Source organism: Geospiza fortis, unplaced genomic scaffold, assembly GCF_000277835.1.
Source record: "Geospiza fortis unplaced genomic scaffold, GeoFor_1.0 scaffold182, whole genome shotgun sequence".
NCBI classification, from domain to species: domain Eukaryota; kingdom Metazoa; phylum Chordata; class Aves; order Passeriformes; family Thraupidae; genus Geospiza; species Geospiza fortis.
The window spans coordinates 1,397,551-1,419,181 of NW_005054367.1; the positions used below are offsets into that span (position 1 = coordinate 1,397,551).

The 21,631-nt window shown below is 47.2% G+C and overlaps 2 protein-coding genes across 3 annotated transcripts in view; both read left to right on the forward strand.

The window, feature by feature from the left end:
- The first annotated feature begins 108 nt into the window (after positions 1–108).
- On the forward strand, positions 109–20,688 carry LOC102044406 (cryptochrome DASH-like). Of its 2 annotated transcripts, none has more exons than XM_031059744.1 (14): positions 109–222; positions 335–507; positions 1,590–1,683; positions 1,969–2,099; positions 3,088–3,236; positions 4,152–4,240; positions 6,605–6,678; positions 8,283–8,372; positions 10,836–10,915; positions 12,604–12,663; positions 13,679–13,836; positions 16,671–16,790; positions 18,128–18,304; positions 19,768–20,688. In XM_031059744.1, the coding sequence occupies exons 1-14, from the start codon at positions 157–159 to the stop codon at positions 19,861–19,863; spliced, it is 1,557 nt and encodes a 518-aa protein (XP_030915604.1). In that variant the 5' UTR covers positions 109–156; the 3' UTR covers positions 19,864–20,688. The 2 variants fall into 2 exon arrangements, with proteins under 2 accessions (XP_030915604.1, XP_030915605.1); XM_031059745.1 differs by having other exon boundaries at positions 1,593–1,683.
- Positions 20,689–21,470: 782 nt separating this feature from the next.
- Positions 21,471–21,631, forward strand: part of MYD88 (MYD88 innate immune signal transduction adaptor) — a 9,908-nt gene continuing 9,747 nt past the window's right edge. Inside the window, exon 1 of the mRNA XM_005431751.3 lies at positions 21,471–21,564. Coding sequence (XP_005431808.2) covers positions 21,471–21,564 — 94 coding nt within the window. The remainder of the gene's footprint in view (positions 21,565–21,631) is intronic.

Genomic DNA, 21,631 nt, shown 5'->3' on the forward strand with positions numbered 1-21,631 from the left:
CAGGGATGCGGGACGCGCCCGTCCCTCGGGATGCGCTGGGGGCGGACACGGGGATCCGGGGCAGGACGGCTCCTCCCCGGCAGGGCGGGATGAGGGGCCGGGCAGAGGGGCACGGAGCCGGCCTGGGTGAGGTGGGAGAGGCCACACGGAGGGAGCATGTCGGGGACAGCGGGCACGGCCATCTGCGTGCTGCGCTGTGACCTGCGCGCCCACGACAACCAGGTAGGAGCGCCGCGGGTTGGGGCAGGGCCAGCGCTGGTGTTTGGGGCAGGATGGGGAGGGATTCTCCTGCATCCCGCCCCGGCGGCTCTCACGGGCCGCTCTGTGTTTCCAGGTGCTCCACTGGGCTCAGCAGAACGCTGATTTTGTGATTCCCCTCTACTGCTTCGACCCGCGGCACTACCTGGGCACCCACTGCTACAGCTGGCCCAAGACGGGGCCCCACAGGCTCCGGTTTTTGCTGGAAAGTGTGAAGGATCTGAGGGAAACACTCCAGAAAAAAGGAAGGTAGTTGAGAAAGCACCGTGTAAATAGCACATTTTTATTCGCCTACTCTCTTTCAACACATACCTGTGCTGTGACTCGGATCATGTGCTCTGGGCTCGGGTGGTGGCTGATTGCAGAGATATTTCAGAGAGCCGCAGCCCTTCTGTTCGATACAGCAGCGTCCCGTGTGTAGCCCCTGCTGTGGTCGCCTGCAGGGGGACAAAGAACCATCCAGGCTCCGTGCCGCATGGGTTTTGCTTTCTCAGGTACCCCTGAGGTGATGAGTGTCAGCCCTGAGTGCTTTGCCCAGAGTGCTGACAGTGGGAAACATGAACAGCAGAATTTTGGTGGGCAGTTACAGTAGCCACTGTGGCCAGGAGCCTTCCTTGTCCCTGGAGAGCTTTCCCTGGGAGTTGGCTTGAGGCAGACCAGCATGGAGCCTGGCTTCTGAGGCTGGAGAGTTACATTTCCTTATGCCCTGTCCTGCTAAACCAGGCTCTAGACTCTGATATCCTTGTTTATGATGCCTTTAGAACCATGATTGGGGTAGACCAGGGCCTGAAGAATCCACTGCCAGATAATATCTGGCTTTGCAGAGCAAAAATCATGGAGTCATAGAATGGTTTTGGTTGGAAGGGAACTTTAAGGGCTATCTAGTCCAACCCCCTGCAATGAGCAGGGGACATCTTCAACCAGATCAGGTTCAGAGCCCTGTTCAGTCTTATCTTGAGTATTTCCAGGGATGAGACAACCTCTCTGAGAAACTTTAACAAGGTGGATCAGCCAGCCCTTGAATCTCTTTAGTGTGTGAGGATAAACAGATTCAGATTTAGGTAACAGCCTGGCTTTGTGCCCAGTCATCCTTTCTAAGGCATCCAGAGTGGCAGAAATGTGTTTGACACAAACTAAGCCCCAGAGGCTTACAAACTGTGTTCAGGGGCTCCTAAAAAATGCAGGCTGGTCAAATCCTGTCTGTCTGCCCCCACACACTGTTTGTGCTCCATAGAAAACTAGGACATGAGCCTGGGTTGGGATGATGGCCTCTTGTGCACATAAATAACAATAACATCAAACCTATTTCAGGCCAGTATTTTGTGTTTTAGTAGCCTGGTTGTGAGGAAGGGGAAGCCGGAAGATGTGGTCTGTGATCTGATTACTCAGCTGGGCTCTGTCACTGCTGTGGTTTTCCATGAAGAGGTAAGGGAAATACTCCAGTGACACAGTTAAAAGATAAAATCATGCTGTGAAGGTTTCTTCCACGACCGAGTGGTGATGCAGATCCTGTGTGTTCAGAGCCTTTCTTGCCTGTGGTGTTGTTAACCTTGGGTAGTTCCTGGGATGGGGATTCCCTGCGTGGGAGTCCTCGATGGGGCAGAGGGAGGAAGGTGATGTGCAAGAAGCATGAGGAGGGCAAGACCAGGGTCTTTGTGCATGTTGAGCTGCATTTGTGCAGCCCTAACTTCATTTTTTTGTTCTCCCCAGGCCACGCAGGAGGAGCTGGATGTGGAGAAGGGGCTGTACCAGGTGTGTGGGCAGCACGGGGTGAAGGTTCAGACGTTTTGGGGCTCCACACTCTATCATCGGGATGATCTTCCCTTCAGGCCTATTGACAGGTGGGCTGCCCTGTGCTATCACCCCTCCACTGTCCCTTTTGTTTCTCACTCAGGAGGGCTCCCAGTCCTCTGGTCCCACAGGGAAAGGACCTATTAGTCCATCTGTTTCTACTTTTATAGAGCAGTGCTGTTGTGCTCAGGCACAAAAGGGGAGGCAACACATTCAGCCCTCTGCACCTGTAGGATTTATGCTTCTGTATGTATAAAGCCAAGGTGTGTGACCATTCATTAAGGGGCTGAAAAAGACATCTAAGATCATCAAATCAAACCATTAACTAAGCCAAGCCCATCAGTAAACCATGTCCTTCAATGCCACGTCTGCACATCTTTTAAATCCTTCAGGGAGAGTGACTCCACCACTTCCCTGGACAGCTTGTTCCAGCCTGACCACCCTTTCTGTGAAGAAGCTTTTCCTAATATCCAATCTAAACTTCACCTGAAGCAACTTTATAGAACCATTAAATGGTTTGGGTTGGAAGGGACCTAAGAGATGATTTACTTCCAACACCTCCTTTGTGTGTGTACTCTTCACTGCTCCCTCAGTGGTCACCTGAAGTGTGGTTGATGGAGTTGAATGATTCATGGTATTCTGTAGAAAATATATGTAATAAGGGCAGACAAGTCAGACCATGAAAATGCCTGTTTTTCTCCTTTGAGGCACCAGGAGGATGTAGATTTTTACACTCACATCAGCTGTCTTAATCAGAAGTTAGGTGAGATAAATCTGGCTCTCATGGATTTCCCCACCAGGGCACACCTTAAATTGAAAAGGCACAATTTGCATCAGAAGCAGAAGGAAATTGGGTGAGGGACTGAGCTTCTGGTGGCTGTTGTCCCCGGGGGCATCTGCCCCCATTGTGCCTGGCAGTGTTTAAAGGGGCATCACAAAGGTGAGAGGACAGCCTGGAATGCTGATCCTGCTCCTGAGGAAGGGGTGTGTGGTGTGGGGAGGAGCCAGGACAGTGACTGGCTGCTCCTATCTCTGCAGGTTGCCTGATGTCTACACCCACTTCAGAAAAGCTCTGGAATCCGGGGCCAGGGTCCGGCCAACCCTGCAGATGCCAGATCAGCTAAAGCCCCTGGCTCCAGGGCTGCAAGAAGGGATCATCCCTACAATGGAGGATTTTGGGCAGAAGGGTGAGAAAACTTAATTTGGAAGTTGTTCTAACGAAATCTTACTTAGATTCTGTTCTTAAAAATACCCTGCTTAGGTCTGTTTTGAAAAATGTGGTTTACAAAGTGAATGATTTCCTGCTGCTCCAGATTCCCAGATGTTCAGCCGGGCTGAATCAGGTACCTAAACCAAACATCTTGCAGTGCATATTATATTCTGTCACAGAAAAAATATCTTTTTGTAAAAATACAGAGGCAACTAGTGCCTGAGAGATACATGAAATGTAGTCCCTAAGGATGATTGGATTATCATGGCCCTTTCAGTCTGGGAGGTGCTGTAGAAGCATCTGTCTTTAGTTGCAGGGTTAGGCAGATATTTGTCTTCAAATTAAAAGATAGTAGATTTAGATTAGATGAGAGGAGAAATTCTTCCCTCTGAGGGTGTGAGGCCCTGGCACAGGGTACCCAGAGAATCTGTGGAAGTGCCATCCCTGGAAGTGTTCAAGGCCAGGCTGAACAGGGCTTGCAGCAACCTGGGATAGTGGAAGGTGTCCCTGCCCATGGCAGGAGGTTGGATCTGGATGATCTTTAATGTCCCTTGCAACCCAAACCATTCTGTGATTCTGTGATATGTCTCTTGCTGAGAACCAAAACACAGAGGCAGTGGTTGCCCTTCAAACTGTCATTAAGCCTCAGTTCACCCACTCTGCAAACACAGGTAAAATCCTTGTGTGGGAATTTCCTACCCTGCAGCTGGGTAGGAAGCGTCCTTAGTGATTTTTAATATGTTTGATATGACCCTTATTTTAAAGGAAAACCACACAATCTTTTATGTCCCCAAAGCAGACATCCCTGCTGCTGAGCATCCCTAGATTTAAGCTCCCTGCCCTTGAGATGCTTTCCCAGGGGGTAACAAGGTGTTGGTGTTTTCTGTGGCAGATCCTGTGACTGATCCCAGAACAGCCTTTCCCTGCAGTGGAGGAGAGACCCAGGCTTTAATGAGGCTGCAATATTATTTTTGGGACACGGTAACTCTTACATTTCCTTGCCTACATCCTCCCCCTTGTACACATGGCTGTGCAAGTGGGTGAGGCTGCAGTTTCACTTCCTAATAATATTTCCTTAGCTCCCATATAAAATGTTACAAAGGAGGGAATTAGGCATATTTCAGTTTTTCAGAGAGACAAACTAGACCAAAAAGAAGTCATCTGGGACTGGGGAATGTAACCAAATACTTAGGAACCTAGTTTACTGGCCATCTCTCTGAAGTATTTTTTCTATTAACTTCTGAGACTTGGGACAAAAATTTTTAGCTGCTTTACCTTGATTTGCTCCTTCTATGCTCATGTCCCACATCATCAGCAATGTAGTTCCTCTGTTTTGGAGGAGTGAAAAGTGGCCTGAAGGGCTGGAATTGCAACTGGGGTGAGGAACAGCTGACCCAAGTTCTGCCTGCAGTTATAGATAGTAGGAGGTTTCTGTAGTCTGGTTTGAAATCTTGCAGCCAATAATGACAGCTACTATTTGTTTCCTTGCTTTGGTGGAGTGAAGCTCCTGCTGCCTGCATTTTGTCAGACAGTTTTTGAACTTCTTTCTGGTCTAGTTTGAGGAACTGTCTTAAATTTGCCATGTCTGAATTCAAAGGTAGCTGTGCTGATTTCCAATAGCATCAGACCCAAGCAGCTTTCTGGATAAAGGAGGGAGCAGCTCTCCAGCTGAGATGGGTTAAAAGTGTGGTGTGGGACAGCCCCCAGGGCATCCTTTCAGCTGTGTTTCCCAAATTCCTGCATTCCTTTGCTTTTTGGGAGCACTGTCCTGTTTTTACCCCATAAGGCAGCTCAGCCCTGAGCTGCTCCCTCAGTTCCTGCCAGTGAGATGGAGGAGAGATTCAGAAGGATTAAAGTGAGAAAAGTCATGTGTTGAGTTAAAGACCATTTAATAGGGAAAGCAAAAGCAGTGTGCACAGGCAAAGCAAGGTAGGGATTTATTTCATTCTTCCCACCAGTGGGCAGGTGTTCAGCCATCCCCAGGAAAGCAGGGCTCCATCACAGTTACTTGGAAAGACAAATGGCATCACTCCAAACATCCTGACTTCCAGCTTTATATGCTGAGCATGACATCATATGGTCTAGAATACCCTTGGGTCAGCTGGGGTCGGCTGTCCCAGCTGTGTCCTCTTCCAAATCCTTGTGCACCCCCAGCCTACTCAGGGTGGGGTGGTGAGAGAAGCAGAAGAGGCCTTGAGGCTGCATGAGCTCTGCTCAGCAGAAAGGAAAACATTGGTGTGCTCTCTGCACTGTTTTCAGCACAAATCCAAAACAACCCCAGATTAGCTGCAATGAAGAAAATTAACTCCATCCCAACCAAAATGAGTACAAGTGGGCATAGCTTTTGCTCTTGGTCAAGCATTAATATGATCAGAGCTGGAAAACCTGTTCCTTCTTTTTTTTTGTAATGCAAATATTGAGCTACAACAGCCCTTTAACAATTGTAACCTGTGCAGTGAAGGTGATCAAGGAGAGGTTGGTCTTCCCTGTGTCCTCTGCATTGTCCATGGAATGCTCAGAACATGGAAGATCTGCCTCCTGCTGGAAATGTGTGGGGCACAGAAACAACATTGGTCAGGGTTCCTGCAGCTGAGTGATGGGGGCTGTCACATATGGAGGGGTTTCATAGTTGGTTTGTAAGTAAAGTTGAGTTAATAGAAGAAATAACAATTGATGATTTTTGAGTGTATCTATAGCAAAGAAAAAGACAAGATTGTTAGCATGAGAGTAGATTAGAAAAGATACATAAAAATTTTTGTAAGCTAGACTACGTGTATAAGTAGATGTGTATACATGGTTTATTCAATTTTTGTAAAGCTTTTACTAATTATATTAACACTAATTGTTTTGCACCAGTAAATATAATAAATTATTGTAATGTAGTTAATGACTTAAAATTACACTTTATTGAGTATATAAGGTAGAAAACACAGAAAATAAAACCTTTTTATTTTAACACTAACAGTCCCACTGGTTCTATAACCCCCGAACAAGCAGCCACAAGGCTCCCAGTTCCACTGGTGCTTTTCAGTGGGTTTCTGATCCAGAATCAGATGAGGATGGGCAGGGAACAGTACAGCCAGGTGCACAGTGCTTGTAGATAGAAAGGTGCTGTAGGCTGAAGCAGGGAGCACAGCTTGTGACACACCCCAGAGCTGTAATGAAGATTGCTGGCCTGATTCCTGCCTGTGTGCTGGGGGCAGGAATTGGCAGCTGTGCAATCCTTGCAGGCAGCCATGAGAGGGAGCCCAGCCCTGCCGGATTGCTCTGGCTGCAGGAGGAGAGAACATTTACAAGCAGGTTGCTTCTGAAGTATTATAACCTTTTGTTCTTTTGCTCTCACAGAATCTGGTTGCTTCTTACAAGGAGACTCGGAATGGGCTGGTGGGAATGGATTACTCCACGAAATTTGCACCATGGTAAAGATTTTTGTTGAGACCAGAAAACCCTTTTCTGCTTCCATCCCAAACAGATGTTACCTGTCTGCTGAGTGCTGCTGGGCATGGGTAGGGGTCTAGGTGTGGTTCCTTTGGCCCTTGATATGGTGTTAGAGCAGCTCTGAGTCTGCAGTTCCCTGGAACTGCTGCAGTGAGGCAGAACTGTGCTGAGCTGTTAGTGCTGGGAGCACAGAGGGGACAGGGAGCAGGAGGGACTCACCATTTGCCTTTGGCTTTGTGCTGCTTTGTGTGGGAAGGGAAAGGCAGGGAGGCAGCACAGCTTCAGCCTAATCCTGGTTTCCTGAATAGTTTGGAGCAGGTCACCCCACCTCTCTGCCATTCTGCAGGGTGAAGAGACACTTCTGATTATTCCTGCTGGAAAGGATCTTTTGTGTGGGTAAATATTTTGGTTTTCAATTAGGGACTTTAGTCCCTAGTGCTGGAAGTGGCAGAGTTAATTCCAGACTGGAATTGAAGCAGCAGCAGAGCCCAGTTCAGCCTAAAGTGAGAGCATCTGGATTCTCCCAACAGAATTGCAATGAGAACCAAATTTCAGAGGCTGTTACAGGTTGGGATTTCGTTTCCAGCCAGCTTTGTGCAGTGGTGGTTGCAGTGGATGGCTCCATCTGGTGGCACTTAGGGATCCTAGGACTGCTGACTCTGTGGAAGTTTGTTATTTGTGGCCTCCACTTGAATTTTTCCAAGCTGGCCATTTGCTCAGAGCAAACAGTTCTGATCTGCCTGCCCCAAAATGTTCCTCTGTCCCATAATGAAAATCAGAGTTGTTCAGGTTGCAGCCGGTCATTCCTGGCCTTTAGAGCTGGTCAGCAATTAAGGGAAAACTCTTCAAAGTCTTTCTTTCTGTTTTCCACAATTCATTAGAACATCCAGTATTTCCACAAGCTGTAGTGGAAATGGCAGTAAAATGCATTTCTAGGAAAAGCAAGGTAAAAGCTGTTCTTGATCACCCTGTATGATGGGGTTGGAGTCTGCAAGTTCTTTCTTGTTTTGCAACAGCATTGACTTGGAACAAATGGAAGGAGCCCAGGGGGTTGAAATGCCAGTGGAGGGTTTGATTCCCTAGTTTTCCTGCCAGGGCTCAGATTTTCAGCAGTCACTTGCCTTCTGTGGTTGCTCAAATGAGCCACTGAGGTTCTGCAGGAAAAGGAGCCCTGGGCATGGGATAAGGAGGTTTGTGGCAAAAGGGCAGGTAGAACATGTGATACAGAGGATGACATTTGAGATTCTTTTCTGGGTGTGTCATTGGGTTTGTTAAATCATTTAGACAAAACTTGTCAAACTTGAGTAAAATTATTTATCTCTATAGCTTGGAGACTCCTGTAACAGTCATACTCCAGGAAGGAGAGGATCATAATTCTTGGAAGGGAATTCTCTCTCTTGAAGAGTTGCAGAGAAGTTACAACTTGATTAAAGCCATTTAGGAAGTCAGGGGCAGCACTGCAAGCTGAACAAAATTTTTAGACAGCAACTTTAGACACAGAACTGCCCCTCTCCTCCCTCTGAGCTGATATCAAGCTGTCTGTCAGTCCTGTGTGGCATTCAGGACATCATTCCTCTGCTTTCAGGCTGGCACTGGGCTGCATCTCACCTCGATACATCTATGAGCAGATCCAGAAGTATGAGAGAGAGAGAACAGCAAATCAGAGCACATACTGGTATGTCTTTGCACCATCAGCGTGGCTTATTTTCTCTGAAAAGGAACCTGGTATTTCATGCACAGGAGAGTGATTTGTTAACTCTCTTTGTAATGAATGTTTGTTTTTCCTGTGCCTGCTGGCTGGTTCCTCTGGGTTGCTCTGTAGTTCTCTTTCAGTACAGATTTATTTGTCTGTCTTCGACACCCAGGGGCTTTAGGCACTTTGTAAGTAAAGATTATGAATGCCAGTTGTCATTATTATTGCTGGGAAATCTTGGTTCATGATTTTTGAAAGCAGTCTCATCAAATCAGCACCATCCATCTCTGTGTTCTTACAGGCTAAATGAGGAGGAGGAATAGTTTACAAATAAAAGCCAAAGGGTTTCTCAGACTGAGGATATGAGCCCAAAAGTCTCAGTGACTATGTGATTTGTATAAATCTCATGGTATTTGAAGGTCCCATGGCCACAAGTCCAGCAAGTGGCCCTGTGTTTGCTCAGCTGCCTGGCCATGACCACCACATCAGAGCAGAGGGGAAGAGGGCACTGGGAACTGGGTTTCCCCAGTTGCATCCCCATCTTGCACCCATGCTTTTCCTCACGTCTCAATTTATCCATCCCTGGGCTGGCCTTGAACTTGTTCAGCTCTGCCCAGACATTCTGAATCAGAACCTGGAGCTCTGATAGAAAAACAGAGTTATGGTAGAACCTGGCCTAACACTAGACCTGGACAGGAAAAATCCCAAACCATAATGTCTGTGCAAACTCTAGAACTAAATATTCATTTTGGTTTGTGACATTTGCAACATGTCAAACAGCACAGTGGTTGGTGAGGAACAGGCAGAACACTGCCAGCCATTCTGGCCAAAATGCTCAGTTTCATTAAAATTCAAATGACAGATAAAATATCAGCACCCATGAAGTGTATGTTTGGTTTTCTTTTTACTTCAAAGACAGTTAAGAGAGGAAAGATTTCAAGAAATGAACATACTCCTGTTTTCCATCCAACAGTCAGCCAGCCTGCTGGCAGCTGGCATGCCATGGTGATTTTAGCATTTTAAAGTGTTCAGTAATTATAAAAATGAAGCTGTCAAGCTCCCAGGAAGTCAGTTGTACAATGAAGTACGGGTCATGGTGGCTGCACATTGAACCTCAGTGTTATGACACTACTTTTTAGGATTTGGACAGTGTTCTGTTCATGTTGGACATTAGGAGGAATTTCTTCACTGAAAGGGTGATTAGACATGGGAGTGGATTTCCCTGGGAAATGGTGGAGTCACTGTCCCTGAAGATATTTAAGGAAAGGCTGGACTCAATGCCATGATCTGGTTGACACCGTGGTGTTTGGTCAGAGATGCACCTGGATGGTCTCAGAGGTCTTTTCCACCCTAGCTGATTCCCTAATTCTGTGATTCTGTTCTGTGACCAGATTATCCAGAAGGATCTTGTCAGCCTAAAAATCAGCTGAGCAGAGAGCTTTCCATATGGCATAGAGTTGAAGCAGGTTTCTGAAGCTGATGTGCCATCATTTTATAAGAAGCTCTTTTTATATAAAAGATGTTATATAAAACTGTCCTTTTTTTTCCATGGGCCTAGCACCTGATCTAATGGGCTGGAGGACTATAAGTGAGTTTTGAAAGGTGTCTTAGAGTCCCTTGCCAAAGTAATTGCTTAAATCAAGACAAATAAATCAACACAAAGCTCTCAGGAATGTGCTGATGTGCTCGTTCCTGCGGAAGTGTGAAGCTCAATCAGGCTCTCGCCCTGCTCTGGGGAGAATTACACCCCAGCAGGGATGGAGGAGGAACATGTTTCCTGAAACTCTGCTCCTGCACGTGAGCTAAGGAAAGCTTCCCAAGTGATTCATGCAGAGTTTGCTTTCCCTGGAAGCTGGGCAAGCAGGCTTGGGGAAAGAACTGCTGTCACGGGGAAGATCCCTGAAATCCCTCGTGTCGCCACATTTCTCTTCACAGAGAAAAGCAAGGCACAGTTCTTCCCAGGAAGTTTCTGGGTTTCACATTCTCTGAACCTCAGAGAAAAGAAAGCACAATTCTTATCTCATTTGCTGTGCCTGTGTTTGTGCCAAAGTAGAATGCAATATGGAGATTGTTTACCCACAGTGATGGTGTTTTGTTCCTTGGCCTATCAGGGCCAGGTGTGTGTGTGTGTCGGGACGGTCACTGACAGTCACGAGATTCTGTGCAGGGTGTGCAGAGTTGAGTGCTTGGCAGGTTCAATTTAGATGTAATGTAATATAGTGTAATATAATATAGAAAAATATAGTATAATAAAGTAATTAATTAGCCTTCTGATAAGATGGAGTCCTCCTCATCATTTCTCCCTGCCACGGGGGTTGTCCTGTTGCGATACCCTCATCGTGAATAAACTCCACAGTGTTAATGGTGGGTTGTATGGAAGCAAAATCCTTGTTCAGTTATCATCTCTGAGCCACAGTGAAATCCTGAGATGGCTTTGTGTTTCAGGGTCCTGTTTGAACTGCTGTGGAGGGATTACTTTCGGTTTGTGGCCCTGAAGTATGGCAGAAGGATTTTCTCATTAAGAGGTGTGTATGGATCACCACATTTAGGGGGGACAGGTACTCTCTTACAACAGGGAAGGTAAGAGAGGAGGCTGTTTGTAGCATTCACATTCTCTGAAAAAATCCCTTCACCCAGGATTTTTCTCCTGGGAAGCTGAGAAGCCTCAGAGAAAAAGGAAAACAATTCTGATCTCATTTGCTTCTCCTCTGTTTTGCTCATGTGGAATGTGTTTGGAGATTGTTTACCCACAGGTGATTGTTTCACTGGATTCTGATGTGAACTGTTTTGACTCTTTGGCCAATTTGGGGCCAAACTATGGTGGGACTCTGGAGAGAGTCAGGAGTTTTTGTTATCTTTTTAGCCTTCTGTAAGTATCCTTTCTGTATTCTTTAGTATAGTTAGTCTAGTATTCTTTAATATAATATAGTATTGTAGAATAATAAAATAGCCTTCTGAGAGCATGGAGTCAGATGCATCATTCCTGCCTTTGTTGGGGCATTCCCAACAAGTACAATATCTGTTGGCATTAAGTTGTACAAATGTTCTTCTCATGGTGCTTGTGTCACCACCCTGGGATGCTGCTGGGAGCTCTGTGTTAGCACAGAAGTGCCTCAGCACCACGGTGCTGGACACTGATCCTCAAATCTGATTAGATGCAGGGAGTATTATTGAAACATGTCTGTGGGAAACAGCAGCACAAGGAGAGTGAAGATGCTGTTTCCAGACACATTCCACCTTTCAGCAGAATCCAGGCTTCAGGCTTGCATGAGTTCTCCAGGGGACCTGGGACAGAGCAGGAACTGACCCAGCAGGGTGAATCCCAAGAAAGCAGATATTGCACTACATAGGAATCAGACTGAGATCTGGCTCCAGCCCCAGTGACAGGAGTGTGCATGTGAAATGGGATCTGAGCACTCAGTGCAACACCAAATACCCACTCCCTGTGTCAGGAGACCCTGCAGGTGATGCCTGTGCTGGGTGAGCTGCTCTGCAGGGGATGCAGCACTGGCTTAGATGCTCCAGGGCAGCCTGCCTGGCATCCAGCTGTGGCTGCAGAGGGACACGTCTCCCTCAGGGCCTGTGTTACATCTGCCAGGCCTGTGTGGCTGTTCTGATGGCATTGGGTGCCAGTGGGGGCCTGATCTTGAATGTTTGTAGCTAGAACTGAGTTGTCCCTGCTGCTTCTGCTGCATTGCACAGAAGGCTGTAATTGCCACTGCATTCTGTGAACATGAAATCATCCCCCTCATCTGTTCCTATCCCATTTGCAGGGGCAAAGTGTTACCTGGGGCTTCTGCCAGGTAATTCTGGGTGTAGTACCTACTACAGAAACAGATTTCACATAAACTTTGTCCTGGAGTAAAGCTGAAAAAGAAAATACCAGCATGGGCCAGAGCACATCTCCATCCACTTGTGAGGTCTGAGTAATTTTTAATTAAAAAAGGGGAAAAAAAAAAGCAAACATCAGCAAAACAAATAAACTATATCCATTAGGGCTTGAGCACCCTCTGTGTGCAAAAGACACCCCTTTGCAACACAGGAGGGGAGGAATCATCTCTAAACCTGTGCAGAAGGTTGTTTGTAATGGCACTGAGAGGCTGAGCTTCACCCTCACTCCTTGTGTCAACCAAGCTCCCCTGGCTGTGTTGTGGTCTGAGTAACTGCCTGTGTCAGTATTTCTTCATCAGCAGGTCATTATTTTCCTCTACAGGGCTTCAAAGTAAAGAGATCCCCTGGAAAAAGGACCTTCAGCTCTTCAGCTGTTGGAAAGGTCAGTAGGAACCTCAGGTTTGGCTGGCTGTGTTTAGTTCTCCAGCTGTCTGTTGGGGCTCACAGTGCCCTAACCCTGACTCAGGTCTCTGTAGGGGAGCTGCCAGCATGGCCAGGGCTGGCATTTAAACTGGCATCACCAGAGTGTGAATGTGTGTGGCCTCCCTTCCCAGACTGCCACTGAGCAGCCCACAGGTGACCCTGCTTTGTGAGGTGCACTGCAGGTAGATTTTCCTGCCCAGGAGGGAGTGTTTGTGACCTGCTGGTCCCTTCTGTTTAGTCACACAGAGGCTGACCAGCCCTTCTTATCAATATTAGCTTGCCATGCCTGCTGTGTTTGGTTCTGTTTGCTTTTGGTTACAAGGTTAAAAAAGATTTAGACTAAATCTAAATCATCTTTTATAATCCCACAGCCTTTTCTTGAGCTGTTACAACTTTGTTGTTGTAACATGAATAGCAAGCATAACATCTCAGAACTTGGAGGGACAAACAGAATAAAGTATTAGAATCAGTGCAGTACACACTGTGTCTTTTCTCGTGTTAATGCCACGTGTACCCATTTGCACACTGGATAAAATAAATCATCCAGGCACAGTAAATCTTTTCCTTAACAACAGACAAACTCTGCTTTTCAGGTACTAACCCTAGGGGATTTGTCCAGTACATCCCTCTGTTAGTCACCTGTTCTTGGCCCATCTCACTATTGTCTGCATATTTATTTTACTCTGCAAAATTCCCTGCAACCCACCTGATTGTTTTTCCAGTCTGAGATTTTTCTGTACTTTTCTTTTTTCTTCTTGCCAAAACTTAACTCCCCAGATTAATTTTCAGTATGATATCCAATTTAATTTCCAGTGGATCTTAGTGGCTGCACTCCAGCTAAACCACACGGAAATCTCTCCCTGCTGCTGTGCACTGGCACTATCTTGGAAATGGCTGTGAATACATGAGCACAGGCTGGTTTATGAGTGCCCAAAAACACCCTGATACCCCAATGCTGTGTTTTGTCTCTGCAGAGGGCAAAACTGGGGTCCCATTTGTGGATGCCAACATGAGGGAGCTGAGTGCCACTGGCTTCATGTCGAACAGAGGGCGGCAGAACGTCGCCAGCTTCCTCACCAAGGACCTGGGGCTGGACTGGAGGATGGGGGCAGAATGGTTTGAATACCTGCTGGTAAGATTGAGCCCTTTGTGTGCCTGGAGTTTAATGACAGGCAGGAGGACAGCCCTGATTTATAAGAAATGGTACAGGTGATGATCAATAATTTTCAGGCTGATACAAGACTGTGTAGATACTTTTTGCAGGGTGTGAGCTTCCCAAAGCTCACATAAGTAAAAGGAATTTTGCCACAGTGGAGCTGCCACCAACAAAAGTGCAGCTAGGAAGTTTGCAGTAAGCTTTGATCCTCTGTGCAGGGTTTTAGCCAGAGATCTGTTGCACTTGACAAAACTTTCAAACATGAATGATGCTGACAATGCTCTGATTTGCCCACCCCAGAGGCTGGGGAGGAGGGCAGCCCAGAAATAGAACATGAAAAGAAGTGTGTGCTGGCACAGTGTCTATGCATTGGTGGCTATGGACTGGGAGCCAGCTAGACAAGCACAGGCGAGTAGGGACAATGGCTGGATCAGCTTCCACAGAGCTCCACCCTGGCTGGAGGCATCCTTCTTCATTCTGGGCTGTTGCAGGCCTCCCTGCCAACTGGAGCACCAGTTCCTCTCATATATCAATCAGCAGCTGTGTGAGCTCAGTTAAATAGCTGGGTCACTTTTCTGACCTCAGTCCCCATGGATTCTCATGGTACTGACTGAAAAAGGCCAAATATTCACATCAGCCTCACATTAAAGGTCTTATCTGTGGGATACAGGAGGCAACTGACAATCAAAAAACTTTCCACTCACTGAAAGTGCTGGATGGGCAGAGAAAGCCCAGTTGCCTTGTAAATATCTGCAATTAAAAGAGATTTTTTGTGAATGTATTTTTTTTAAACTTCCTTGGAGCTGGGCTCTGACATGGCTTTGGCTGAAGTAGGAAAATCTGGTGCTCTCCCATGCTAATACTGTGAGCAGCAGTGGGCTTGGACAACAATACAGTGCAAGGCTTCAGGATCCTCCAGAAATGAGTTTGGGAGCCCCATGCAGTGATGCTTTTCCAGATAAGAGCAAGAGCCTTCCACAGGTGTGTCCTGTTCCACAAGTGAGGAAGACCTGGAAGGTCTCACATTAGAAAGGTGCTGCCTGTGTTATCTATATTTATTCCTAAGGACATGAATACCAGCCTTGCTGGAGCAGAATTGATCACACTGCACTGGCCCTTTCACCAAGGGAAGCCCCAGATGCTGATGACCACTGTAGGTTGGTGTGGCACAGGCTCATCCTTGTGCCCTTTGGTCCCATCTTGTGTCACACAGCTCTGTTGCTGTAACCTGGTGGCATCCCCAGAGCAGCACACAGGAGACATCAGCTTGGTGGGGAACACATGGCTGTAGAAGGGTAGAGGCCAGTACAGAACTGAAACTGGTCTCACTTGCCTCTAAAAAAAGGAAAGCAATGCCTGTTTCATCTCCAGTACTGCCAGCAAAGGCCCACCAAGTGTTTGTGTGTGCCATCCACACCAGACAGGCAGGGAAACTGAGGCACAAGGTCTCTGCAGCCTGCTGGAGCCAGGGGAAAGGCCAGAGACCCCTGGTGTCCTGAACTGAGAATATCTCAGCTCTGACTTCATTGATTTCATTCCCAGGGTCAAGCCCCAAGGAAAGGCAGAGAAACAAACAGAAGAGAATGCCAGGAAGGGGCAAGGCTGATGGGGAAATGAGCCTGCCTTCTCCAGGCCCCCTTGGATTTGCCCTCACCTCCCACACATGCTTTCCTGCATGTTAATCACACAATCAGGCCTCCAATGGCATCTTTCTTCCCTCCTTATCTCACCAGCTGGAGGAAGTGAGCTGGGAAGGGGAAGCCTGGTGCACAGGGAGCAGAGCTGGCTACTGCTCACCCTGACCCCAGCACTCACTGGCTCTGCAGAGAAAGGGCAGCTTGACAGAGCCCATTCCCTGAGCCTTCTGCCATCCTGGAGCATTGAGCTCCTCTGTCCAAGGAGTGGCTGAGATCTTGGGAACATCTCTGTGGCCTGGTTACTGCTGTGGCTGCAGTAAAGGGAGAAGAGAACAGCACTGAACCAGCTCTTTTTGTCACAGCTGCTGCTTTTGTAGCACAGACACCCCTAGGAATGCTCAGAGATCCCAAACTCTCCTTGCTATCACTTCCACTCCCCTCCTGAGCAGGGTTTGAATTGTCCTACAACTGGAAAACTTCTGGTGTTGGATTTAAGCCACCCTGCCCAGCTGAAGAGCACTCAGATGGATATTCTGCTCTCAATTATGCTTGTTTCAAAAGCCCTGCTCCATTTTATATAAGCATCCTTGAGAGTTTTTATTTGTTTGGAGAAGGAATAACTTGACAATGGGAGAAAACTGCAGTGTTTGTATTGTTTGCATCCTCATATAAACTGTGTGGTTTGTCTGCACAGTCTGAGTTAGACTTCTCTCCAGACTGCCCAGTAGGATCAGCAGAGATGATTTGGCAATGTGTGGTGTCTGGATAACTGGTCAGAAAAAAATTTCTCTGCTATTTGAGTACTTTCTTTTGGAATATGAGCATTCAAGTGCTATGGCTACTCGTGAAGTCTGCCAAATTATGGCAGAAAGAGAAAGATTTTCCTTTAAAAGGAAGTAAACTGGGAAAGACTTTGGTTGGACTTTTATCTGTTTTCTGAACCAGGGATCATGATCTGAAGTAGTCTGGGAAGCTGATCCCAGGCTAAAAAGCAGCCATGCAGGTCCTTTCCTGAGCCAGATGCCTGTACCAGCATGGGGGAGCTCTGACCACCCCAGTGTAGCTGGAGTGAATCCCATTCAAGGAAATTTCCCCCTGAGGTAAAGAATGAATGAGAAGATTGATCAAGGGCCAGCCCAGCTCTTCTGACAGTTTTCTCCCTCTGTTCTCAAGGTGGATTATGATGTTTGCAGCAATTACGGCAACTGGTTATACAGCGCTGGCATTGGCAACGACCCACGGGAGAACAGGAAGTTTAACATGATCAAACAAGGCCTGGATTATGATGGGAATGTAAGTCTTGTGTGGCTGCTTTACAGGGGTGAGTGCAGGCAAGGACATGTGGTGTTTTAGGGAGCAGAGGAGATCAATGTGCTGTGTGGATACAAAACCAGTTCTTGTGTCTCCTCGCCAGCAGTCGGGCAGGTTCCATGGTGTCCACAGGACAATGTAATTTAACAACCTGCTGCTGTCCCCAGGGATGTCCCCACACCCTCCCTGGTCAGTATTTAAGTGTTTCATCACCATTTTTTCCGAGTTGCAGCCACATCCCATCAGAACATCACACAGATGCTTCCCTGAGCACAGAGTAGCTTCTTGGAGAATTCAGGAGTTACCTGAGAGACAGAACCACTCCTCGAGAGATGCTGAAGAGTAGATTAAACCTGTGACTCCTCTGACTATCCTCTCTGAAATTGCAGATAAATTGTCCTTTTCTGTGGTATTCACATGTCCTCTAAACAGAAAGAGATTTAGCTTTCTCGGGATTTTCCTGAGAGAAGCTGTGAGAGAAGCAGAGAAAGGAATGATCAAAACAATTCTTATCTCATTTGCTGCTCCTGTGTTTGTGCCCATGTGGAATGTGTTCTGGAGATTGTTTACCCAAGGTGATTGCTTGATTGGATTCTGGTGATGGTGTTTTGGATTCATTGACCAGTTGAATCCACGTGTGTGTGTCGGGACTCTTGGGCAGAGAGTCACAGGTTTTCTAGTTAGTGATAGTTCTTGTTAGCGAGATATAGTGTAATATAGTATAATATAGTATAATAAAGTAATTAATTAGCCTTCTAATATCATGAAGTTCTACACATCATTCTTCCTGCCCATCAGGCATTGTAGCACCGATACTTTCCATGTGCTTAGCCTGTATTCACAAACTGCATTCCCTGTTTCCACACTGTTCCTTAGCTTCACGTCAGGCTGTGCTGTTGCCTTTTGGCTGTAGCTGGCAGGATTTAACAAGAAATCAGAAATTGGTCCTAGTAGAGTACACAGCAGTAGAGTTAATAGGAGAGATTCATGAACAAGAGAGTGTGCAGCTGAGCTAGCCATCCTATTTTCCTTCAGTCACAGGAAACGTCTTGGGGGTGACTTAATTTCAGGATGTCCTAAACAGGACAGATGAACAGTGCTGAAAATGCACCTCTGCCTCCCTCCTGTGCCTGCAGTGTGAGCATGGGAGAAGAGCTCCAGCATCCAGGTCTCTCTTTAGGCTCTAATTCTGGGTGGAGGATTTAGCAAATGGGGCTAAGCCTGGAAATCTGGCTCCTTTCCCATTTAAAAAGAACCTTGCTGGGAAGCACTTACAGATTGTCACTGAATGGATCCTGTCCTGTTGGTTCTGTTTGCAGGGGGATTATGTCAGGCTGTGGGTGCCAGAACTGCAGGGCATAAAGGGAGCAGACATCCACACCCCCTGGGCACTGAGCAGTGCTGCTCTCTCCCAGGCAGGCGTAACTCTGGGTGAGACCTACCCACAGCCCGTGGTGACAGCCCCAGAGTGGAGCCGACACATCCACCAGAGGCCTGTGAGTACTGGGAGGGCTGGGATGGGGTGGGAGGCTCCAGGGGCTGCTCTGCATCAGTCTCTGTGAGTTCTGCTCTTCTTTCTCAGGTGTAAAGGGAAAAAAGTTCTTTTAATGCAAGTTCACATTATATCACAGCAGGAACTGTGCAGCCAGGATTATTTAGCTGTCTGTCCTACCCACTGTGGTGAAGTTTTTCCTAATATCCAACCTATACCTTCTCAGTCTCAAGCTGCGTCAGGATACAGGTACAGGTTGGATATTGGGAAGAAATTTTTCACCAAAAGAATAATAAAGAACTGGAATGCTCTTCCCAAGGATGTGGTAGAATCACCATCTCTGGATGTGTTTTAAAAAAGACTAGACATGGCACTTGGTGCTATTTTCTAGTTGAGGTGTTAGGGCATAGGTTGGACTTTATGATCTTGGAGGTCTCTTCCAACCTCATTATTCTGTGATTCTGTGATGCAAAGTTTTGCTGCTTCTCTATCCCTTGTATAGTCAGCAGGGCTTAGCCACAGCATGTCCTTCTGAGCATCCTTCCATGCCCTGGCAGCCCTACCAGAGGGATGGGGTTTCTCCAGGACCTCCACTGGTATGACCACCTCCCAATATAGGTGGACAGAAGAGAAACAGCCCAGTGTCCTTTCTGTTCAGGAGGTGGAAGTACAAACAACCACCTTCCTGCTTGAGTGCATCCAAACTGGAGTTAGCAAGACATGTAAATATGGGGACTGCTCCTTGCACTTTGCTTTTTGAGTGTATCTTCCCTTTAAAGTGGGGGCAGAATGAGTTGTTGATCCTGCAACATATCAAAGCTTTTATCTGCTGGCTAGGATGCTGTTCTTGGAGGAGATGGGTATGGAAGGAAATGGGTATAATCAAGGATTTTGTATCATAAAGAGTGTTCAGCATTTTGCCTTTCCCCTGTGCATCTACCCTGCCTCCTCCTGAGTGAGGATACTTTGTGGAGGCTCAGATTTAGGGATTGCACTGAGTCAGTGAAGAATGAAGCATGCTCCCATTTCAGGTTTTAATCCCAAGGTGCAGCATCAAATTTTTAGGCCAGATTCCTTTGCCATGAGTGGAAGGTTTTGTGGAAGCAAGTCTTCTTCACCCATGCTCTTGGAGGGTCTGGATTAGTAACCTCCTGGGATGAGAGAAAGGACTCTGCAGGAGCACTTAGTGAGACACCAGTTTGAGGCAGTGATGAAATTAAAGCCAAAAAGCTTCTCCATCAGGCAGTAGTTCAATTTTGATCAACTTTCCCAGCTCACCTTACCAGAAACCCTGGTTTCCTAAATCCCAGCCTAGAGCAGTGCCTGTCAGGCCTCCCTGCCTTTTTGAGTGAACTTGGGAGGCAGAAGTTCCATGTGCACATTCTCCTGGATGTCAGCACTGCTTTGTGACCAAATCCACTCTGCAGCATCAGTAAATATCTCACTATTCCTTGTCATTTGCCACAGGGAGGAAGTCCCCATCCCAGGGGCAGGAGGGGAGCAGCACAGCACAAGGACAGAGGGATAGATTTTTACTTCTCTCGCAAGAAAGATGCTTGCTGAAGGCTGAAGGAGTGCTCAGCAGGAGGTTTTGCTGCTGAGGGTGCCTGGATAATGGTTAATCACCTTGAACAAGCCAAAGATACAGGTTTGGTGTGGTAAAATATCAGAGGATCTGCCTGTCTGGTGTTCCCAGGGACACTCACTGGATGTGGGTGTTTGGAGGTTGTGTATTAGCACCTCTCCTTACTATCTGGAGCCAGTGGTTTATGTGGCAGATGTTTTCAGTCAGAGCTGACATTTCTTATGCTTATGTTTAATTTCTTAAGGTTTTAAACCCACCAATTGTTGTGCAATTAAAAGTTTTGCTACTGGAATATTTTATTTTCCTCATTTCCACAGAGCTCTACAGATAGAGATTGCAGGGGATGTTCTTTTACTGTGTCTCCTGAAGTATTTTGGAGAAGCGCTGTGTTCCTCTTGGAAATTTCCTTGCAGTACCCTGTTGGTTTGGTACCATCCTGGAAGCTGAAAAATGTTCCGTTCATAGCCAAGAATTGTGTTTTGTAGTCAGCATCAAAAACAGTTTGAAATGGATCCCTAACCAGTTTTAGGATTTTATTTTTATGCAGAATGTTGTACTTGCTGGAAGAGTTTGGGAATTTGGAGACGGTCATATTTGTGCTGTCATGGAGCATTGTCATCTGAGGGGGGCCCAGATCTGAACACTTTGACCACTAAAGATGGGATGTGGTTCTGGATTTATTGCTACTAGAGATCCACTGAGCCTGTTCTGTAAAGAATAACTGCAATATTGTAAAATCTCTGAATGTTCTGGGTTGATAGGTTCAGGTCTGGGTGAGAAATAAACAGACATTGAATACATGAGCAAGTTCTGCCAGAAGCAGAAAAACCAAGTGATTTCGAACATAAGCCCTGTCAGGGCCACATTAACCATTCTATATTTGTTGTATGGGGCCTGGGCAGGAATGTAGCCATCAGGGGTGATTTGGGGTGGAATAGCATGAAACAGCTTTAGTGACAGCACTGTTCTCTCTGGCATAAGTGTCTCACACAGCACAGATCCCTGTCCAGGCCCCTCCAGAGGGCAGGACACTATATTTGGACAAAGCTCAGCAGGAGAGCCACACAATCAGTTTTTTGGAAAAGTCATCTGAGATCATAGAGTCCAGCCTGTGACCCAGCATCAGCATCTCCGCTGAGTGCCACATCCTGTCTTTCCTTTAACAGCTCCAGGGATGGTGATTCCACCACCTCTCTGGGGAAGCCCATTCTAATGTAATCATCCTTTCTGTGAAAAAATTCTTCCTGATGTCCAACCTGAACTCACCCAGCACAGTTTAAGACTGTCATCCTGCCCCCTCATTTATTGCCTGGGAGAAGAGGCCGGCCCTCTTGTCGGGAGGGAGTTTTAGTTTCGTAAGAGATAATGTATCCCCTGGCTTCCTTTTCTCCAGATTAAACACTCGCAGCAGCTCCCTCCTCACAGGACGTGTACTTCAAACCATTCCCCAGCTCCATTCCCTTCTCGGGACCCTCTCCACTCCCTGAATGCCCCTCCTGACTTGAGCCCAGGGCCAGGCACAGCACTCGAGGTGCGGAGCACAGGGGAACCATCAGTGCCCTGCTCCTCCTCCCCCACCGTCCCGATGCCGACCAGTGCGGCCCCGCACCGTGAGGGAGGGCGGGCAGAGATAGAGCTCCGCGCCGTGAGGGGAGGGCGGGCAGAGAGAGCCCCGCACCGTGAGGGGAGGGCGGGCAGAGATAGAGCTCCGCGCCGTGAGGGGAGGGCGGGCAGAGATAGAGCCCC